This window comes from Hetaerina americana, unplaced genomic scaffold (assembly GCF_022747635.1).
Source record: "Hetaerina americana unplaced genomic scaffold, ioHetAmer1.1.p SCAF_1, whole genome shotgun sequence".
Classification (NCBI taxonomy): Eukaryota; Metazoa; Arthropoda; class Insecta; order Odonata; family Calopterygidae; genus Hetaerina; species Hetaerina americana.
Window position 1 is genome coordinate 20,571,045 of NW_027286069.1, and position 20,757 is coordinate 20,591,801.

General features: G+C 38.2%; 2 protein-coding genes across 2 annotated transcripts; both read right to left on the reverse strand.

Annotated features, from left to right (window-relative positions):
* Positions 1-11,088: 11,088 nt before the first annotated feature.
* LOC139700447 (fibroin heavy chain-like) lies at positions 11,089-13,058 on the reverse strand. The gene is made up of 2 exons (XM_071599047.1): positions 12,989-13,058; positions 11,089-11,983 (listed from the first exon to the last, which is right to left on the reverse strand). Exons 1-2 carry the CDS (start codon positions 13,001-13,003, stop codon positions 11,459-11,461), a joined length of 540 nt encoding a protein of 179 aa, XP_071455148.1. The 5' UTR covers positions 13,004-13,058; the 3' UTR covers positions 11,089-11,458.
* A 5,888-nt stretch (positions 13,059-18,946) lies between these two features.
* Positions 18,947-19,435, reverse strand: LOC139696953 (cuticle protein 1-like). Its single transcript, XM_071595855.1, has one exon. It carries the CDS (start codon positions 19,433-19,435, stop codon positions 18,947-18,949), a length of 489 nt encoding a protein of 162 aa, XP_071451956.1.
* Between the last annotated feature and the right edge of the window lie 1,322 nt (positions 19,436-20,757).

Sequence of the window (20,757 nt, forward strand, 5' to 3'; positions counted from 1 at the left end):
AATCCTTCACTCGAGACTTCTGCAATCTCACAATAGACTTTCGAAGATTAAGTTCCTCCCTATAGCACAGAAATTAGATGGTTTAAAAAGAAGAGTCAATTTCGGTGGAAGATGGACCCGGAACTGCAGCTCCTGATCTTACAGAAGTAAACCTTAGAACTGCCGCTTGTTTAGTGAAAAAAGGTCGTTTAGCCATGTTAAGAACACTATCTAAACTATTTAATAGTTCATTCGGTGCCAACCATACGTTGGAAATAGAAGAAATACAAATGAGGCTTTTTTCGCAAATGAAGCTGATGTTAAAGGAAGAGGGGTTGTTTCTTTCTAAGTTTATTGCTGCAGATAAAACTTTGCTACATATTTTTTATCCAAAGAGAAAACAGCAAAATTTTTATCCTCTGCTGAGAAAGTTATGGTCATATCATTTTTCGACATTCAGGGAATGGTGTAACAGCGTGTTGTGACAGCATGCCCAACTGTAAATGAAGTACATTATGATAGGGATGTGCTGAAATTCATCCAAGGTTATGACACACTTGATTTTGCTTGTGTTTTTGTTACTTTTTACGGGTGGTGACCTAACACCCCCCGCCACATGCTCTTGAGGCGGCTTGCGGGGTATTATGTAGATGTAGAAGAAAAAGGCCACATTTTAAAGCGACATGCCGCACCACGATAATGCTAGGCGGCACCGGCGGCATCGAAAACTTTCTTCTGAATATCTCACAAAAATTAAAATTAAGTGAGTTTATCATCCTCATTCAAGTTCAGGTACATTTCTATTCGGATATGTCCTGTCCGCCAGGTTGAGGAAAACACTGCTGGGAAGAAGCAGCCCAAGGCGAACTGAACATGTTTCAAGTTGCAGTGGTTGCCACTATGAAATACCGAAGTGAAATCAATTAAAATTTTGCCATGACTGCATTACAAATTGAACTGAATACATTAAATTAAAGTCATCATACCACATACCAAATAAGCCGTTTATATTTTAATTTTGATCGCGTTTTTGAAAATGCAAGCAACTCTTTTATTTCGGTTGCATTTTCCTGAGAAAATATCAACTTTATGTGCGTACTATTTTACTGTATTTTTTAATGTTATAGAATGCCTAAGATCGAGTAGTATCGATGTGGTAAGTCTAATCGCTTAACTATTAATTACCGGTCCACGCGTATGATTTTTGCAATCTGAAATTCTCGTATTTCCGGGTTCATCCGTGCATAAATCTGTCGCGACATCTTTTTAAGTTCTTTGAATAAGTGCTGTACACCAAACATGGTTCAATGGACTGACTCACAAAGCGGACACTGTGGATTAGTGTTTATCTCTCACTCATCATAAGGTGGGAATCGTAGGAGAAGTCAGTCATTCAAGCGATATCTTTAAAGAACAATGAATACACCTGCAAAAGCTACAACGCAATATGTCCCGTGAAACTGCGAGATAGTGTAATTCCCCACAATGCAAATGGTTTTTTCTCTATTAAGTTACCTAAAATTAAAAAGAAATCACCCCTACCGACGAAAGGGTGTGCATCAGGGGATGACAGAAAAATAGGGTTTCCATGAATTTTAATGATCAAGAGTCCATGAAGGACAGATGTACATTTACCGAGTAATTCTTGCTTTATAAATTTTGCCAGTTCTATTCATATGGAAAATCACCCTCGGTGAAAACTGAAGACATTGGTGGAATAGTAATATTCCGTATGTCTTTTAACTTTAATTTCTTAACTTGCCCGGGACCGTGAATTGTATAAATCGGGAGGAATCCTGTTAGAAAAACCATATCACTAATTTCCATTTAAGTATAAAAGAATTATGTAACTTGCACTATTTTAAATTATTCCATGTTCCAAATGAATATCTATAATTTATACCAGTGAAACCAGTCTAATCTAGATTGGAGACTTGGGGTGTCTTCATGGGCTGCCCTTATTGATGATGTGGTGAATGTTTGACGCTTCGAGTTTTTTATCAGTTTTCTTCCGCTTACTTAGTATTCTAAACGTTTACATACAATGCTCATTGAGTAATTATTTATAAGATAGATTTCATGTAATCTATAGCATTTTTATCTTAAATATAACCATGGAGATATAGTTTGATTTCTTCAATATTCATGGCTATAATATTAAACATTACGTTAAAGAATTGGTAGAGTATTGAAAGCGGATTCGTACGTTTGGTAGTACCTTCAGTTTTTTCTTCGTATATTTTCCGTCATGCTCAGGCTGATATTATGGTGACATCCACGTAGTTTAACAATATTATACACAATCTTATTAAATAAATAAGGCCACCTCAATATTTGTTTCACATAATTCATTGTGTGCTCTACTTACTAATTCGTATGTCTCTTCTGCAGGTATAAAATATAATTTTGTGTACTTATAGGGTGAACTAAAAGTTAGAGAGATGAGTGGGAGATTTTGAAATGGCCATTGGGAAATGTTGGAAACTGGTGGGGGTCAAAGGGAAGAGATAGATAGATAGAGGTCTTTATTTGGGCAAAATTGAGACCAAATGGTCCCTTCTTCCATTTAACCCATCGTCGTATACATATTATATTAGACATTAAACTTATAGTTACATTTATATAGTATGTACACATAAATACATATAGACAGACATAAATTCATTTAACACAGATTTGCACATCAAAAAGAAAAAAGTATATATATATATATATATATATATATATATATATATATATATATATATATATATATATATATATATATATATATATATACATATATATACAGGGTTCGTCCGGAAAATAAGTGTACTGATTTTTTCCCGCCGCTCCAGGCGCGCCCAGCACCGCTCTGACGGGCTGCGATTGGAGGGGGGTATGTTGGCAAGCGACGCTGAAAAAGGCAGTCGGCTCTGAGCTGTGGTGTAGTGAGGAGCTCTGTTAACGCGAACCTCCACGCTCGACCCACGTCACGGAACGCGATGCCGAAGTTTTTGGAGCAGCGTTATTCCATCAAATTTGCGGTAAAGCTTGGGAAATCGTCTACCGAAACTGTCGGTATGATTAACCAGGCTTACGGGGAGTCAGCCATGTCCAGGAACATGATCTTTCGGTGGTACAAGATGTTCGTGGAGGGCAGAGATGAGGTCGACGACGAACCACAGCCTGGACGCCCATCAACGACACTCACCGACGAAAATGTGCGAAAAGTTCGCGATGTACTGAACTCTGATCGTCGTCTTAGTGTTCGGATGATAGCAGAGCAGTGTAATGTGCCAAAAACAATAGTGCACGAGATTATTAGGGAGCAATTACAGATGCGAAAAATTTGTGCAAAGTTGGTGCCGAAAGTGCTCAGTGATGATCAAAGACTCAATCGTTTGGAAATCGCGACACAACTTGCGGATCACTGCAAAAATGATCCACATTTTTTAGAGAACGTTGTTTCGGGTGACGAGACGTGGATCTTTGAGTACGACCTGGAGTCGAAGAGACAAAGTGCGGAGTGGCACACCCCATCATCACCCCGTCAAAAGAAAGCTCGCATGAGCAAATCTCGGATCAAGGCGATGCTCATTGTCTTTTTTGACAAAAGGGGAGTCGTCCACTACGAATTAGTACCTGAACGACAAACTGTAAATGCTGCATTTTACGTCCAAGTGCTCGACAGGCTTCGAAAACGAGTCGCCCGCGTCCGGCCAGCGATCAAAAACATCTGGCGGCTGCATCACGACAATGCGCCGTCTCACACCGCGCTTGTCGTGTCGGACTTCTTGGCCAAGCACGGCGTGGCAACGCTGCCGCACCCGCCCTACAGCCCGGACTTGGCACCACCGAACTTCTTTCTGTTCCCAAAGATAAAGAGGAGTTTGAAAGGAACGCGATACGGGACTTTGGACGCCGTCAAAGAGGCCGTGACGACGTGTCTTCGAGAGTTTCCCGATGATGCCTTCGCGGGAGCGTTCCAGGAATGGGAACGCCGCTGGAACAAGTGTATCGACTCACAAGGGTCCTATTTTGAGGAATATTAGCTTAAGATATGTAAAAGTTTAATAATTTTTTTTTCCTGACCTCAGTACACTTATTTTCCGGACGAACCCTGTATATATATACACACACACATACATGCACATACACACACATACATACATATATGTATACACATACCTACACATATACATACATATCTACACGCACATACATACACACATACACACATAAACATACACACATGCATGCATACACATACATAAATACATACATAATTACGCACATATACACCCATAAATACATACATATACATATATAAATTAAGAATACACCTACACATACTCAAATTAAATGACAGTGAAGATAGAGAACAATAAAATGAGGAAAGTCTAAGCAAAGAATGAGGTTTGTGGGAAAAGCTAGGGAGAGCGTGGCAATGCTCAACTTGTAAAAACCCACGCAGGAAAAGCACCCACGAAGAGAAGGGGGGTGTGAAAAACCTGCGAAAACCCTATTAATTAGAGGAAAGATACATGTACATTGTAACTATCATTTTAACATAGTATACATATTATTAAGTCACTGAAATTTAAATGGAGAAATTAAATACATTGACAACACATGCGTAGTAACGAGAAGCGTAATATTTCTAAAAATAATAATTCAAACTCCTACCACTTGAGATGACAAAACAAAAAAGCAGAAAAAAGTAGACACAGTCATCTGAATAGCAGCTGAGTGGAATAAGAGAGGGTATACTGGTTAAGTTAAGTACCTGAGGAAAATGAACTTGTGAAGTGCTCTTTTAAATGTTGTTGTTGATGAAGAGTTTTTTATGTCATCTGGGAGAGAGTTCCACAGACGGCATGCTGTAACATGAAAAGATTTGTGATGGATTTCCGTGCGATGGTGTGGGACAAGAAGTTTATTATTACCCCTAGTATTTCTGTTGTTGATTGAGCTGATGAAGAGGAAATTTTTTATAGATATTTAGGTGTGTGGTTTGAAAGTATTCCGTAGAAAAGTGAAAGAATGTGTAAATGCCTGCGGCCTTCTAGCTTTAACCAGGATATTCAATTAAATGAGTCGGAAGTAGAGAAAGAAAGAAAGTAAGTGTGGAAAAGGTTTTAGTAATTTTTAGGCGCGTTGCTTACCAATATTTAGCCTGGCATGGATGTTTTGGGTTAGAGAGGGAAATGGTTGACAAATGTCAAGTTCTTCAGCAATCTTCAATCCTTCTTAATGTTGCACAATCTATCTATCACATCCAGTCTACCCCCTTTGGACTTAAAGTAGTTTGGGCACTACGTGGTTCTGTGTGAAGGCTCGGTCAGATGGCTTACCGCAAAGGATGACCGTTCTTCCCACTCCACTTGTCGGGCATGTTTCTTCGATCCTAATCCGGAATCGTCTTCCCGTTTATACTATGTCCGATAAGATGGATGGAAAAACCACCCACCTTTCACTGGTTAGCCGATAAGACTCCCCGCTTATCTTCATTGGGTCGACTTTGCCTTCCATCTAGCTGAGTGAATGTAGCAGTGTTATGGGGCCATAAAATGTCATTTTCAACTAATTTAGGGAAAGAGGTTTGCTACTTTATAATAATTCTTCCCCAAGAACCGTATTTTACACCATTTGGTTCTTTTTTTGGATCACTGTGAAAAGTGAGGTTTGGATAAAATTTATGTTTAAAATACCTATTTTAGTTATATTTATGTATCGTAACACATCTTTTAGTAAGAAATTGTAAGTTGGTTTTGGTTTGGTTTTGGAAATTAATTTTTCACATAAGTTTCAAGTTTTTAGGGCTGATATTGAGATTCAAACTTTCATTGAAAATTCTTTCGATTAATTTTTGGTTTAATTTTAATGCAGAAACACACTCAAATAGACGGGGCACGTTTCTACAGTATCTACATTATCCCATCAATTTGTGAATACTGCAAGGAACTTATGAGACCTAGTATTAGTTAATCTCTCCCCTCAGCCCTAAAATCAACCATTGTGTTCATTACCGTGGTACATGTACCGGACACTAATTTCGAATATGTGGTGCCCCAAGGGCGTTAAATTATCCACTATAATTCGTGTTGCTGTCTCTAAATCATTGCAATAATTTTTCAAATCCAACTTAATTATCGATTTTCTTTGTAAGAAAAAAGGTATCATTTTATTTATTTTTCATAAAGGGTCTATCCCGAAAATAATTGGAACGATTTTTTACCACCAAAGCAGTTGGCTGAAGTAGGGTGGCGGCTGTGGTGGGACAGGTAATGGGATATCTTAGAAAAACAACGCGACCCACGTCAGTTAACTGTGTGTATTTCCCATGTCCGGATTTCTGCTAGGCTGGACCCCCGTTTGACGGTCAGATCACGAATTCACGATTCCACTTTCCATGGGGCAATGTTATGCGATAAAATTGTGCATTAGGCTTGGAAAATTGGGTTCGTAGACTATGACCATGGTTAAGGATGCATACAGAGATGGAGAAATGTCCCACGTGATGCTTTTTCTGCTTGCACAGTATGTTCTGGGAGGGTAACGAGGAGATTGACCATGAGGAATGACCTGGACATCCATCAACAACACAGTGTGATAAATATGGGCAAAAAGTGAGTCACATACTCAATTTGGATTGACGCCCAAGTGTCAGGACGTTAGCAGAAGAGTGCAATATTCAGAAAACCACTGTGCTTTGCATGTTTATAGAAGATGCCCCCCAAGATGCTGTCAGAAGACTGCTTGTGTGACAATCTTGCCTTAGACCTCTTTGACCACGGTGAAAGTGACCCGATTTTATAGAATAGGTTTTTACTGGTGACGAGACATGGGCCTTTGAGCACCATTTTGCATTACTGTATTATGCGAATCAAGCTATGACGAGATGCTTGAACGAGGGTCCTGTTGATGCTTCACAGGAAACATACCGCAACTAACGGAGGCACTGCAATTGGGATGTTGATACACAAGGAGGCTCTTATGAACAGTTTTAGTAATCTGTACTTTGATCTAGAATAATTTTTTCCCCAGATTTATTTGGCTTACCTTTGGGAAAGATCTTGTGTTTGAAAATGGTCCACCATTGAAGGCTTTACATATCCGCTGCTGTTTACCTATATTCTCTAGACACTGTCGTCCTTTTAGCAAATTATTCAAAAGTCTTGACTAAGAATATAAATCATTTTGCTTAATTCCTTTCGTGCTTCTATTCACTTTTCTTTAGATGATATCAATACTCATAAAACAAAGCCTTTTGGTCGAATTTCTCCCTTTTTAATGCTATGAAAAACCCATAAAAATTCCCACTTACACCAGTTTTCTGAAATTCTTGAGTAGTTCCGCAGGATTACCGCCTACTTCATGATACCAAACAAAGTATGAAAGTTAAAAATCGTTTCCTTTAAATTTTATAGCCTTATGAACATTAAACACACTTTGAACCCAAATATCTCTGGTGGAAGAATTGATAAGTTATTTCAAGGTTAACTTTTTATCAGGGGCAGATATTTCAAATTTGATTCATTACACGACAGGATACTTGTAATTTTTATTCAGTAGATATTTCATGCTTAAAACTTTTCAACGTCTGCCATTTATTTTTATTTATTGTGTAAATGCATGAAATAAAATTAATTTATTCAACTATTTAAATAGTAAATATAGAGAATATATATGCACGTATATAGACATGTGTGTGTATGTGTGTGTATACATATATGCGTACATGCATGTATATATATATGTACATAATTATTAATTTATATATATATATAATAATGGGCTGGCACAAAATAACACATATAGAATAGCAACATTGAAAAGGACACCCAATGGTGAATTGTTCGAGCTTTCGGCCCTCTCAGGGGCCTTCTTCAAGTGATACACTATATATATATATATATATATATATATATATATATATATATATATATATATATATATATATATATATATATGTTTGTATATATATGTATATCAACAGTATTTTTAAAGGAAATGAGAAAGCCTTTTCCTCCGATTAAAAATTATTTACAACTATGAAAACATTTTCATGATTGCCCACAGTTAAAAATTAGGCCCGTTCAAGTGCCAAAATCAGCATGTTACATAGAGCAATAATGGCTGCCACCTGTACATAGCAACGGATTATAATTAAATAATAGTTATTTTAAACAATGTATGCCTATGAGTAATATCTTAACAATAATTAATTATTAAATGGTCAAGGAGCCGGCTTCGGGTCACTTGAATTGGATTTAGCTTAAATTATTTTTGTAGAGCAAAATTATTAATTTGAGGGATGCCTGTGGAAATTTTAAGGTCTCTGTACTCGTATTTACTGTGATTTCGTCAGGAGAATAGATTGTGACTTTCTTCATCTACGTTTACCGTAATTACAATGAATCCTAATACTAAACTAGTTTCTTCCTTCATCCGGGGGAAAATATTTGAAAATTGAAAGGATGCCTACTTTTCTATCACAATATTCTAAATAATTTAATATTTATTCTTCCGACGACACCTATTTGCAGTGTTTTAATTGAATTAAATCTTTTGGACGATTCTTCTCTCATTGTAATAAATTCTAATTCCCAGTATATTTTCCAATTTTTCCACAACCATTAATCACGCGCTGAATTCGCTCGCTATTTTCGTTATCGGAGAACAGAAAGAAGAATTCCGAGTTCAAGAAATAAAGTCTTTATTGGTATATTGCGTGAACTTATTACACCAAACATTTTAATGCTAATTTTGACAAAAATCTGGTTTTCCTTGGATAAAACTCTTGCGATTTGGTGGCAATGCAATCAACTCAGCTTTTTATTCAAGAAATGTCAGATTTTTGATTTATTACCTATCATAAACTCACATGAATTTCCGGATGTGTAGGTATTTATATTTAACTGAAAAAAATCTTTGGCTTGTGTTGTGATATTTTAGTTCTGCTAGCAATGGCTTGGAATGGAAGCAGTTCTGCGTGTGCAGACGCATATGGTAAACATTATTTTAAGTTTTTGGTTTGAAAATACAAATGCTGTCATTTAATATTCGTGCGCGGATCGATTGAACCCATCGATTGCCAGTAATTTTCCCGACCGTAAAAATGAAATTCGTGAACATAAATCCTTGCTTTCAATGCTCTACGCGTATGTAAAGCAACTTTATTGCTAATAGCATGTTGCTGGCCTTGTTGGCGCCAGGTTCTCTTCTTTCAGCCTCCAATATACCGTTACGATATCATACGCTGGGTAGAGAATTGGCAGTGTTATTAGTATCAAGGCCATTTCCTAGAGACACCTTTCAGTCTGCAACATTTGACGGAAGTATTAATTTTATCAATTCGAAATGTGGATTAGAAAGTTTTAACCCTGGTCGCACGACCACGCCTAAGAATAAAAACTACACTTTAAGCGCAGGTTTCGCTTGCAGCGAAATTCTCCGGATGTACACCAGCATTGTTCACAACTCACATCAGCATCTACCTGTACCCCAGGATCCATCAAAAAGGTGTATGGTAGGGGGTGCAAGCACTAGGTTGGAAGGGCAAGTGATAAGGCAGGATATGGAAGAGGATGAGAAAAGGGAAAAAAATATTCTGTAAAAATTATCAACCTGCTATTTTGCATACATAAGGAAGGAAGACATGATTTAAAACAAACGCTAATTTCACCCAATAAATTTGTTATTTTTTATACGATAAAGGGAATAAAAATAACTGACAATCATTTATACGACAGGCCTCTAACTTATCAAGACAGGTAATGCAGATTTGGTGATTAAGAAGCGGTTATTCCATGGGCATGCAACCCATATTCCCCGCCTCTCACACGTCAATATGAAGAAAATTGATTGAAAATGGAAAGGTGCTGGGATTGAAAATATAAGCTAAAATCCCAAAAAACAATGGTGGAAATCAATTGTGAGCAGGATAGTTCGTTAGTTTTTCTGATTTGGTTACAATAAAAAAAATATGCTCGAAAATAGTAGGGCAAAGATTCCCTCGAGATTGCTTAGGCAAGACATTAATTAAATAATATAGGAATTGCGTTTGGTTCGAGGTTTCAGTGTATATTTTTAAAACATTCATCGTTATTGGTTATAGTCAATTTGTTAAAGTATTTTTTGGTTGGGGATACAGACTGAACATCGTTACACATGTAAGCCTCACCCAACAAGACACAACCTCACACCCCACACAAAAATAAACCCTTCTTCATTTCCGGATACTTTCTGCCACTCTTAATTCCACCAAACATGTCTATTTTTCTTCCTTTATTCCTGAATGCCAAAATTTTTTCTTTTATTACAGCGTTTAGTATTCCGTCGTGAACCTAAATGTCTTCCAAACAGTTTTAATGCCTCCTTTCGAATTTCTCCCAAAAACTCTCTCTCTACTATCTATCATTTTGTCTTTCTTCTTCCCTTCAGTCCATTTTGGTTTTTTTCCCATTTTTCTACACACTCACACTTCAGAAGTCTTTTACGCTTATCCTCTTACATATACGACCAAGTTTCCGACTCGTACATAACTAAGCCTCATAGTAAATATTACACTTGCCCTAAGAGCATTTCCTTACCTAAGGTGCTCTTATCGACTCCCACCTCTTTCTGATCCATCTTTGCCAAAAGCTTCTTATTATAATTATTGCCTCTTTCACTATATTCGTCAAAAGATTACCTAGATAGTTGATCTGTTCCACTAGCTGTAGTTCATTTTATCCAAATTTAACATTTAATTAGCCCTCCTATTTCCCTTGTTACCATTGATTTATTTGTGTGGATTCATTTAAGATGGAGATAAAATGAAATTTGGAAAACATATTCGTGTCAAAGGTACTAGTAGATATGTTTTGGTACTTTCAGCGGGTACTATAGCGATACTTTAGAATATGACATTTAAAATACACCTTTCCTGAATCCTTACTTAAAAATACCGACCAAAACATACTATATAATCCAATGAAATGCCTTTCAAAGTTTTAGCTTGGTTGAATCCGTTAATTTGGACCTTTGTGACCTAATCTTCAAGAACATTTAAATTACAAAGAAAATCCAAATTCTCTGTAAGGATTTATGATGAAATAATGGATAAAAATGAAATTCAATGTGTTAAATATAAAGTTGCTTTTATTGTTTGCAGGAAACGAGGTAAAACAACGGATATTTACATGCCAACGGCCTTGTAGGAGGTGTTAAAGCAAAGGGTTTATGGCCACGCTCAGCCGATGTTTTATCGCGAAGTGGTTCCCACGCTCGCGATAGACGGCCTTGCGTCTGCCGAGATCTTCCAATTCCCTTCAGGATTCCTTTAATGGCCTTTTCTTTAACATGGAGCAGACGGACTTGTTAGATCCGGTCCACCACTCAGAGTCGTCAGAAGCGCCGTCAGGCATCACCATCAGAAGCAGTCTTCGAGATGTTGCAAAGATTTTTCAGTGGCAGCAGAAAAAATTACCCCGGGCGACCGTTCCTTAGTGACTTAGTGGCAGTAGGGGTAGTTGGGGCATGCGTGGGGGTCAACTCCAGCGGGGTAGTGAGCGCCGGCACCAGCACCATGGTGTGCGGCAACAACACCGTGTCCCCAGGCGGGGGCGGCGGCGTGGGCACCAGCCCATCCGTGTCCGGCGAGACCATGGGCGGCTCCGGCCCAACCGTGAGCTCCGGCTCCGGCCCATCCGTGGGCTCCGTGGGCTCCATGGGCGGCGAGGGCCACGTTATCGCAGTAGGGGTAGTTGGGGCAGGTGTGGGGGTTCACTCCGGCGGGGTACTTGGCGGCGGCGGCGACTCCGTGGGCACCGACCGCGGCGCCGTGGTGTCCGTAGGCGGCGTAAGCGGGTGCGGCATAGGGAGCGAGGGCACCATGGTGTCCGGCGGCGTGAGCGGCGAGGGCAACGTTGTCGCAGTAGGGGTAGTTAGGGCAGGAGTGTGGGTTGACACCGGCGGGGTATTTGGCGGCGGGGACGCCACCTCCGACCACGGCAGCCACGCAAAGGGCGAGGACGATCTGAAAAGAATCAAAAGAGGACGGGACGATGAAATAAAAGCTTCCCGTAGGTTGGAAACTACGAGTAGTACGGTTACATAAAAAAGGAAGGTATATGAGTATTTTATAACATTTTTTCGCGCGCCTCTTTGTTACGGAACTAACCTGATATTGCAATGGAATTTGGGAGATTGAGATGATGGCTCAGAATTCGCGGACTCACTTTAAGGAGCAACGTTAATGATTGTCTTTAAGCTCTTTGTCTCGTGAAATGGTACATTTACATCTATTAAGTACCGTAAACACCACCACAGGGCGTGTGTCAAAAGTTGTTATATCACTAGTCATTTGATCAATCAATGATATGTGCTTTAAAGCGCGCATCAACACATGCAGAATATTCTGACAATGTTCCTAAAGTTTTCAATCTTGTTGTTTAATATATTGCCTCAGAAGAATTTTTACAATAAGCTCTCGGTTGACTTTTTTATTACTTTCCCTTACCAGGTAAGGAATGGAAAAAAATGAGAGCATAGAATAAAATGTGGATGTTTTGTTGCCTAATGATTAAGTAATTGAGATTTTATTCTACTTCTTGGTCTGTTACTTTAATGTTTCGATGTTTTTATGTCGAGTTACTCCATTTGCGTCACGTAAAAGAACGATTTTAAAAAATTCTTATAAAATTAAGGATATATATATATATATATATATATATATATATATATATATATATATATATATATATATATATGTATATATACAGCATGTATATGTGTGTGCATAATAAAAGGCGGACTTATTTCAGTGTTTACCTTTTTTGGAAATGATTTGATAAAAATTTTATCTTAACCAAAAAATAATTTGTTTCAATATTTCCAGATATTTCAATATTAGTTACTTCCTCTGTATCAGCAAATATTTAAAAGTTAACAGCAATGTGAGCAGTGTTTTTTTAAACGAAAATTAAATTGTATTTGAACTGAAAACTGTCTCGGCTTGGCCGAAAAATGGAATTATCCTCACCATACGAGCGGCCATTTTTCTTGCTTTCCTTCTGACGGGGGATGGACTTGTGGGTGCTAGACGAGCTTCTGCTGAGGTGATGCTGACGACTCAGTGCACCGGTGCAATCTTTTATACCTCAGGAGCTCCTCTCTTTCTACCCCCTCCGCAACTCCCTACTCCATGGAGCGAACCTCTTAGCCCCACCCCGACCCCTTTCACCCCAGTCTCCCTTATCGGCCCCATAACCCTCGCCCACTCCTCAAGTCTCGCACCCCACACTCCCCTAACCGCGTTAGGGGTTATGCAGGCGGGCCTCCCCCCCATCCACCTTCCCGCCCTCAAATGAGAGACGCCCTTCCCTTCTTCTCACAACCTTCGCCTCTTGCGATACCCAGGGTCACCGTCCCTCCGCCCAAAGTCCACGTGTTCCTCGGTACGGTGAGCGGAATCACCTTTCTCCTCCCTGAGACCACCAACACCCCGCTTTTTTCTCGCGTATCCTCGTCCGGTGACCCACACCCCCAGCGTGGCAACGCCTTCCTCCTTGTCTCTCTCCTTGACTTTCATTTCCGCCACAGCCCTTGGACGAGCCAAGAATCATTATCGTTATTGTAATACACAGACCATACCGATGTCTGTGGAAATATTTGACGGAAGTATTCATCCATGAAAGGGAATGCAGTCTTACGTTTCAGCTGAGTAATTATCAGTTATCTCTCCGCATAGTGCCATATTCAACCTCAAGACGTGAAAATCACATACAATTTAATTTAATATAGCAGTAGTAGTAGTAGTTTTGAGGGGAGGCGACCGACAGCTTAGGTCATTTGCGCCATAGGGGATGGACAGGGAAGGATGAAGGGTGGAGAGAAACCCGGTGTCGGCATTAGCCTACTCTTTACGAAAGGCGCCAAGGGGTCCGCAGTTTAACGTCCCATCCGACGGGCGACTCAAAGTGCCCTCCACAAAGCACCTCAAGTAGGGATCGAGATTCCTCTGAAAAATATTCAAAACCGCTGGGATTTGAACCCACGCCCTCTGGGTGGGAAGCCAGTACGTTAGCCCCCGCAGCATCTCGATCACCCCTTTAATATAGTTAATGAACAATGATGATTCAAGACATTTACGTGTTTAACATAAATGTAATTTTAAAATTTATAATTTCTCTCCCATAATGCGTGTGGCATTAATCTGTGTCCGTTTTTTAGTTGTTTTCTACCAGTTATTAGGATATTAATATTAGGTTGTTTATGGAGATTATTTATGTTAAATATTTATGAATATTTATTTTGATTTGTGATACATTTTCAACATTGCTTGAACCGATACACATTGCTTTTCATCTCTATATTTTATGGACGTTTTTGAAATAAATTTATTTCTCTCTCCTCGTATTTCCAAAATATTTGTTTCGCTTTTGCAAAAGTCACCTCCATACTATTGTTCGGTCAATGAGGAAAACTGAAAAGAGCATTGACAAAGTGTTTCAAGCCTTTTACTCTGAGACGTTTTACTTGCCCTTAGGTTCTAATTAAAATACTTCACTTATCTTTGCCGTTCATACATTAGAGTCGTAATTAAATTTGATTGACGCGTGAAAAAAACTCTGATTTATTTTTATAAATTCTGTGCATCTTTTAAGATGCTTATTTGCTATTGTTCAAACAAACAAAATCAAATGATCCTACTGCGTCGAGGTGATAGTTCCAATCAAAATTTCGGAAATCAAGAATCACGTAAATGAATGCATATTGCGAGAATAAAAATTAATGGGAAGAGTCAACCCCAGCCGTACTCTTATAAATGGGCAAAGGATGGGTGAGGGAATTTAGAGAAGATACAAGCAGTAAATCAATAAAAATTATAAAAATAAATAAATAACTGAAAATAAAACCAATAATAAATATAATAAAAAACTAAAAATAATTGAAATAATTAGATACCGCAAACGGTTAGAACAATGAAATGGAAGACTGCAAATAAATCACGTACTCTCTAGCTTGGATATACTATACAGCATTGATCCTTGCTAGTCTCAAGCACTCAAACGCACGTAATAAAATATAAATTAGAATAATAATAAATGAAAATTAATCACGCACTCTCTAGCTTGGATGTACTATGCAGCAGTGATCCTTGCTAGTCGCATGCACTCACACTCTATCATGGCTTACGAGAGGTTTCCCTCTGCGTCAGGGGCCCACCAATCACACGTAGTGAAATAAAATTAAAAATTATAATAAATGAAAAATAATCACGCACCCTCTAGCTCGGATGTACTATATAGCATTGATCCTTGCTAGTCACAAGCACTTACATTCAATCAGGGCTTACGAGAGGTTTTCCTCTGCGCCAGTGGCCCGTCAGTCACACGCAATATAATAATAAATGAAAATTAATCACACACTCTCTAGCTTGGATATACTAAGCAGCATTGATCCTTGCTAGTCGCATGCACTCACATTCAATCAGGGCTTACGAGAGGTTTCCCTCTGCGCCAGTGGCCCGTCAGTCACTGACTTGCTTGGGTATGCGAAGACGCCTTAACCCTTGCAAAACTCACTCACTCACTCACAGGTCTACCGTGGAATCTCTACCGACGTTAGTACTGTGACTCGCACTGTGTGGAAGGCTAAGGGGAGTGCCCAGAATCTGACACAAGTGTTTCGACTGCAAAGCAGTCCTCTTCAGAAAAGGAATGATCATCATATCAAGGGTACGCGTGCCAGCTTCTTCCAGGGCACTTAGGGTTCCATAATGGTGTCTTTTGACGGAAGTTTTCACTTGTGGAAATTGGAAATAGTCTGGTGGTGCCAAGTTGGGACTGTGAGGGAGTTGGGGAATCGTCACGATGTCGTTGCAGAAGGTCTTCGCAAGTAGACACTCGACTCTGCTCTTGGTCGTCCGTCAAGACCTTATGGACGAGTTTAGCGCAGGTCTTTCGCATCGCCAAATTTTCCGTGGTAGTTGTGTGCAATGCCATCTTATCTTTTCCAATAGGTTATGCGATCCTGCGTACACTTATTAGGATTTTAACTAAAATATGCTGTAATAATTGCTTGAAGGCGAGCATACATCGGTAACTATCCATGTAAAAACACTGAAGATTCAGCAGAAATATTTAAAGGATTATTCTTTGAGCTTTTTTAAACAAAAGTGGGTGATTAAGCCTGTTAAATTGAAATTAAATACTAGAGAAAAAATGATCCTTAAAATTAGCCCATTCAATATTTTAGTGTATTTTATTAAGATTGTATCTTTGACATCAAAGCCGCTCTTTTTATCCGGGTATTAAAGTGTTTTTCAGCAATCAACCCAACCCTTATGTCCTTTTAGTAAGTGCTGGATTTTCATTTCTATTGAGAGTTTGCGTGTCAGGATCGCTGAGATATTTCCAAATAGGTGTTATTAAAGTTTTTTTCTCTCAATTAAATAAGTCCTTGAAGGCAAATAGACACGTGCGCGCATTCTATAAAGCACCAGGAGCTACTACCGGTAATTCAATATCAAAAGTAAAGAAAGAGGTCAAGAGCTTTTGATCTCAAATCAATGAATATGTAAATACATGAAACATGAGCTTATACATATATAGGTCGAATACATTTATAATAATCACAATAGGTTTCAATATTCTCTATGATGCTTTGAGAATTTAAACTTTTAAAACTGGCCTAAATGTTATGAGAAACTATGATATAACCGTATTCAAGACATTATTTTATATTTTAATGTAGAACTTATAACATCAATCAGTCTAATCGCCGATCATGCTTTCTCATGAATATTGCTAAAATTATAAAATTAAAAAAAAACAAATACGATGATTCAAATCATGATTTTATTCTGTGAAAGGGCAGATTTTGTTGGCTAAAAATTCCATTTTAATGTGACATTAAAACGTACAAAAACACAAAAAATTGAGGATGCCTAAAATAATGTTCTCGCCATCACATCAGTCAACGTTTTCACACAGAGTAAATATGTAGAAGAAAAATTAGTATATAAGTAATGACTTACGGAACTTAACAATTGTTTTATAATTCCAAAATATTGTTTGCACTAAGATAAAAAGCAGACATTCTTGTATTATTAGTATTGATGAACGTATTGAGATTGGTCGTGATTAAAAAAACTTTAGATCAACTCCTAAGAATACCTTACAGAAGCATTTTACACACTTCATAAGTCAAATCAGGTAGAACATTTTAACTAGAATCCAAAAGAAACTTTTTCGTGCACATGTCAGGAAGGCTCAGGGCCGTTACTCAACACACCTTTATTGAAATGATTGAAAGTAAGAAAAATTTTGAAAATTTCAGTTTAGTCTTTCCATTATATCCCTCCTTTCAATCGTTTTCTTCCAATGTTCACAAAAATTAACGTAGAAGAAATTATTTCTTCAAATTGCAATGGACATTTTAATAGGTTATATGGTAAAAATTAGGTAAAACTAAATCTCTACACAGTCGGATATCGGGAAAATTGTTAACCGTTCTCAAAAATTATATGACCTTCTTCATCTGGTCTAAGGTACAGTTTTGAATGAAGATACTCAGCGTAAAATTGACCAAGCCTAGTTATAAAAATTAACTATTTAATCTAACTGTAACTTGTACCTTATCTTATATTATTTTCACTTTCATTTTAAAATTTCCATACCTCAGCTGGGACATTTATTTTTGGCGGCATTTAATCACCATAATTTCTAAACTTTCTTCTTTAAAGATTTTTCCAAGATTTAAAGGGTTGCACATTTTTATTCTTATTTTCTCATTTTTTCACTAATCCATCAATACCAAAGTTAAACATTTTCTACATTATAGTATAGTATAGTGTTGAAAAAAGATCAAAACTCATCTTGCCCTCCATCCAACACTTTTTCTGTATCCTTTTCTAAACCCACATGTTAATAGGTTTTAGTCAACGCTCACATTTCCTAAATGCTTTTTTTATCATCATTTAGCTCCTCTTCTTACAAATCAAATCAAAGTGTTTCTCTCTAAATTCAAAATTTCTTGTGCAATTACAATTCTCCCTTTTTTCCTCATTTCCCGCACATTTTGTATTTTTAAGTATCGTACCTCAGAATATTCATGTAAACTGCCAATACAAATGTCAAAATATTTGGTTATCCATGACTTATTACAATGTAACTGTAGCCGACGTACTACAGAACATTATTGATTGGGTTAAAGGAAGTTGTACATAAATATCAATAAAGTAAGAAGGTGATTTTCAAAGTAATGATGCAGAAAATTTCAAAATAAGTCCATTAAACAAACCGGAAAGTTGGTTTCATAGTTGAAGACAGAGCTTATGCAGTACTAAGCCCGACGGTGCGTGAAATATAGAACTTCAAGCGATTATGAGGGGGTAGTTTCTCTTCCTTAGGTTTCCAAAGAGGAAGATCTGGTGCCCGAAAAATCACACAGGTTAGGTGTCGAGGGTGACCAGAGGCGTCACCCGTTTTCAAACGAGGCCCCTCCGGTCAGTAGCCTAACGTTTTATCAACTGAGCGTCCACGTCCCATTAGTCCATTACTTCATGATTAATTATTCAAGCCATATATTAATGCTATCATTCAAAGGAAATAAGGTTCATGATGATTTTACCTGGATTTTAATCAAACTGAGACCTTTTTTTTGTAAAATTCGTTTTATTTTATTTTGAACCAAAATAGGTGGCATAAGTTATTAACATTAAATCACCATTCAAGATGTAGTTCAAAGGATGCAAAGGCGACGCGTGACCACATGTCTCGAGCTGGAAAAAAAAACCCAATCGAAGGCAACGCGACTGCCGAGACCTTAACATTTTCAACGAGATTTTGAGCGAACATAATTTTTGTGTTAGATCTATTATCAATCAAACTCATCTGAACTGCCTTCAGGAATCTTTCTCAGAAGTTGTATTCAGGATGTAGAGAAAATGTTTTCATGGCAGGACAAAAATTCCCCGGGAGGACAATAAACTCGCTCAATGGCAGTAGGGGTAGTTGGGGCAGGTGTGGGGGTCCAGTCCGGCGGGGTAGCGGGCTCCTGCACCGTGGTGTGCGGCTACTACTCCGTGTCTCCACGCAGGTGCGGCGGCGTAGGCACCAGCCCATCCGTGTCCGAGGATGCCGCGAGAGGCTCCGGACCATCCGTGGGCCCCGTAAGCGGCGAGGGCCACGTTGTCACAGTAGGGGTAGTTGGGGCAGGCGTGGGGGCTCACTCCAGCGGGGTATTTTGCGGCGACGGCGACTCCGTGGTGTCCGTAGGCGGCGTAAGCGGGTGCGGCATAGGGTGCGAGGGCACCAAGGTGATGTCCAGCGGAGTACGCGGCGAGGGCGACGTTGTCGCAGTAGGGGTAGTTGGGGCAAGCGTAGGGGCTCACCCCGGCGGGGTACTTGGCGGCGGGGACGCCACCTCCGACCACGGCGGCCACGCAAAGGGCGAGGGCGATCTGTAATATTCGATTGAACATGATGGAAAACAAAAATATAATCGAATTATTAGGTGTAAGTATTATTTAACTATGTAATGTGGTAAATTCTACCAAGTTGTTAACGAAATGACTCCAGTTCCTATGTTAATTTTAATCCAGGAACTATGCTATTTTTCTCACAGATGCTTTGGAAATTGCTATTTTGTTAAATATTAACTTATTTTCAGGAATGTTGAAACTTTTTTCTTAAATTGGGAATAATTTTAATTATCCTAGTGTATCCCAGCCAATGGATCGTGAATTGAAGTTGTTCAGGAGAGCGAATTCCGTAGTTATAGATCCTATTGTGCCACTGAAATAGTATAAAAAGGAAAATTAGAAATTCACTTTCACTCCAAGGAAAACGTATGAGTTCCCATTTATAGGTTAATTATACCGTGCGTCCGCAATTCATGAGCTCAAGAGTTAATAGTTTAATTTGAAGTCAACCACTCAAATATGCCTGCGTAATTATAATCAAGCGAGTTGTTTTTCGAAAGAATATCGGACTAGGGATTTTCGATGTTAAACTTCGGTATTTATAAGTAGTATTTGCTTGATGATCTTCAAGGTTTCCGTTTGTTAAAGGCTTAATCATCAATATGCCACTCCAATTATAATAGTTACTTCATATCGCATGACCACATCGATATCCCATTGGATATTTAAGAATTCCATTTTCTTTGAAATCATTTAGTTCTAAAGGGCCTGCAATTTCGAGAATATTGATTTGTTTAAGTACCTTTTTTTTTAGAGAAGGACTAATGAAAAATTCTAATAATATAATTAGAATGACTGTGAGCCTCCGGAACGAGTTAAGATAGATGTTTGGTGATTATATATATATATATATATATATATATATATTACACACATAGATATATATGTATACAGATATATATATATATATATATATATATATGTATACAGATATATATATATATATGTATACAGATATATATATATATATATATATATATATATATATATATATATATATATATATATATATATATATATATATATATACACACACACACACACATTCAAACACGAAATCCCACTAAGCGGCGAACAAATACTCAATCACATAGAAATAGATGCAAGGAAAAGGGATAGGAGCACATATAAAGGACGAACACAGTAGAGGTGGGGAAGGCGGAATCAGGAAAATCACAAGTGTAAAAATATTTCCTAGACCGGGACCTGAACTCCGGATCTTTCCACTTGCCGGGCGGATGCTCTGAACGATGTGTATATATATATATATATATATATATATATATATATATATATATATATATATATACACACACACACAC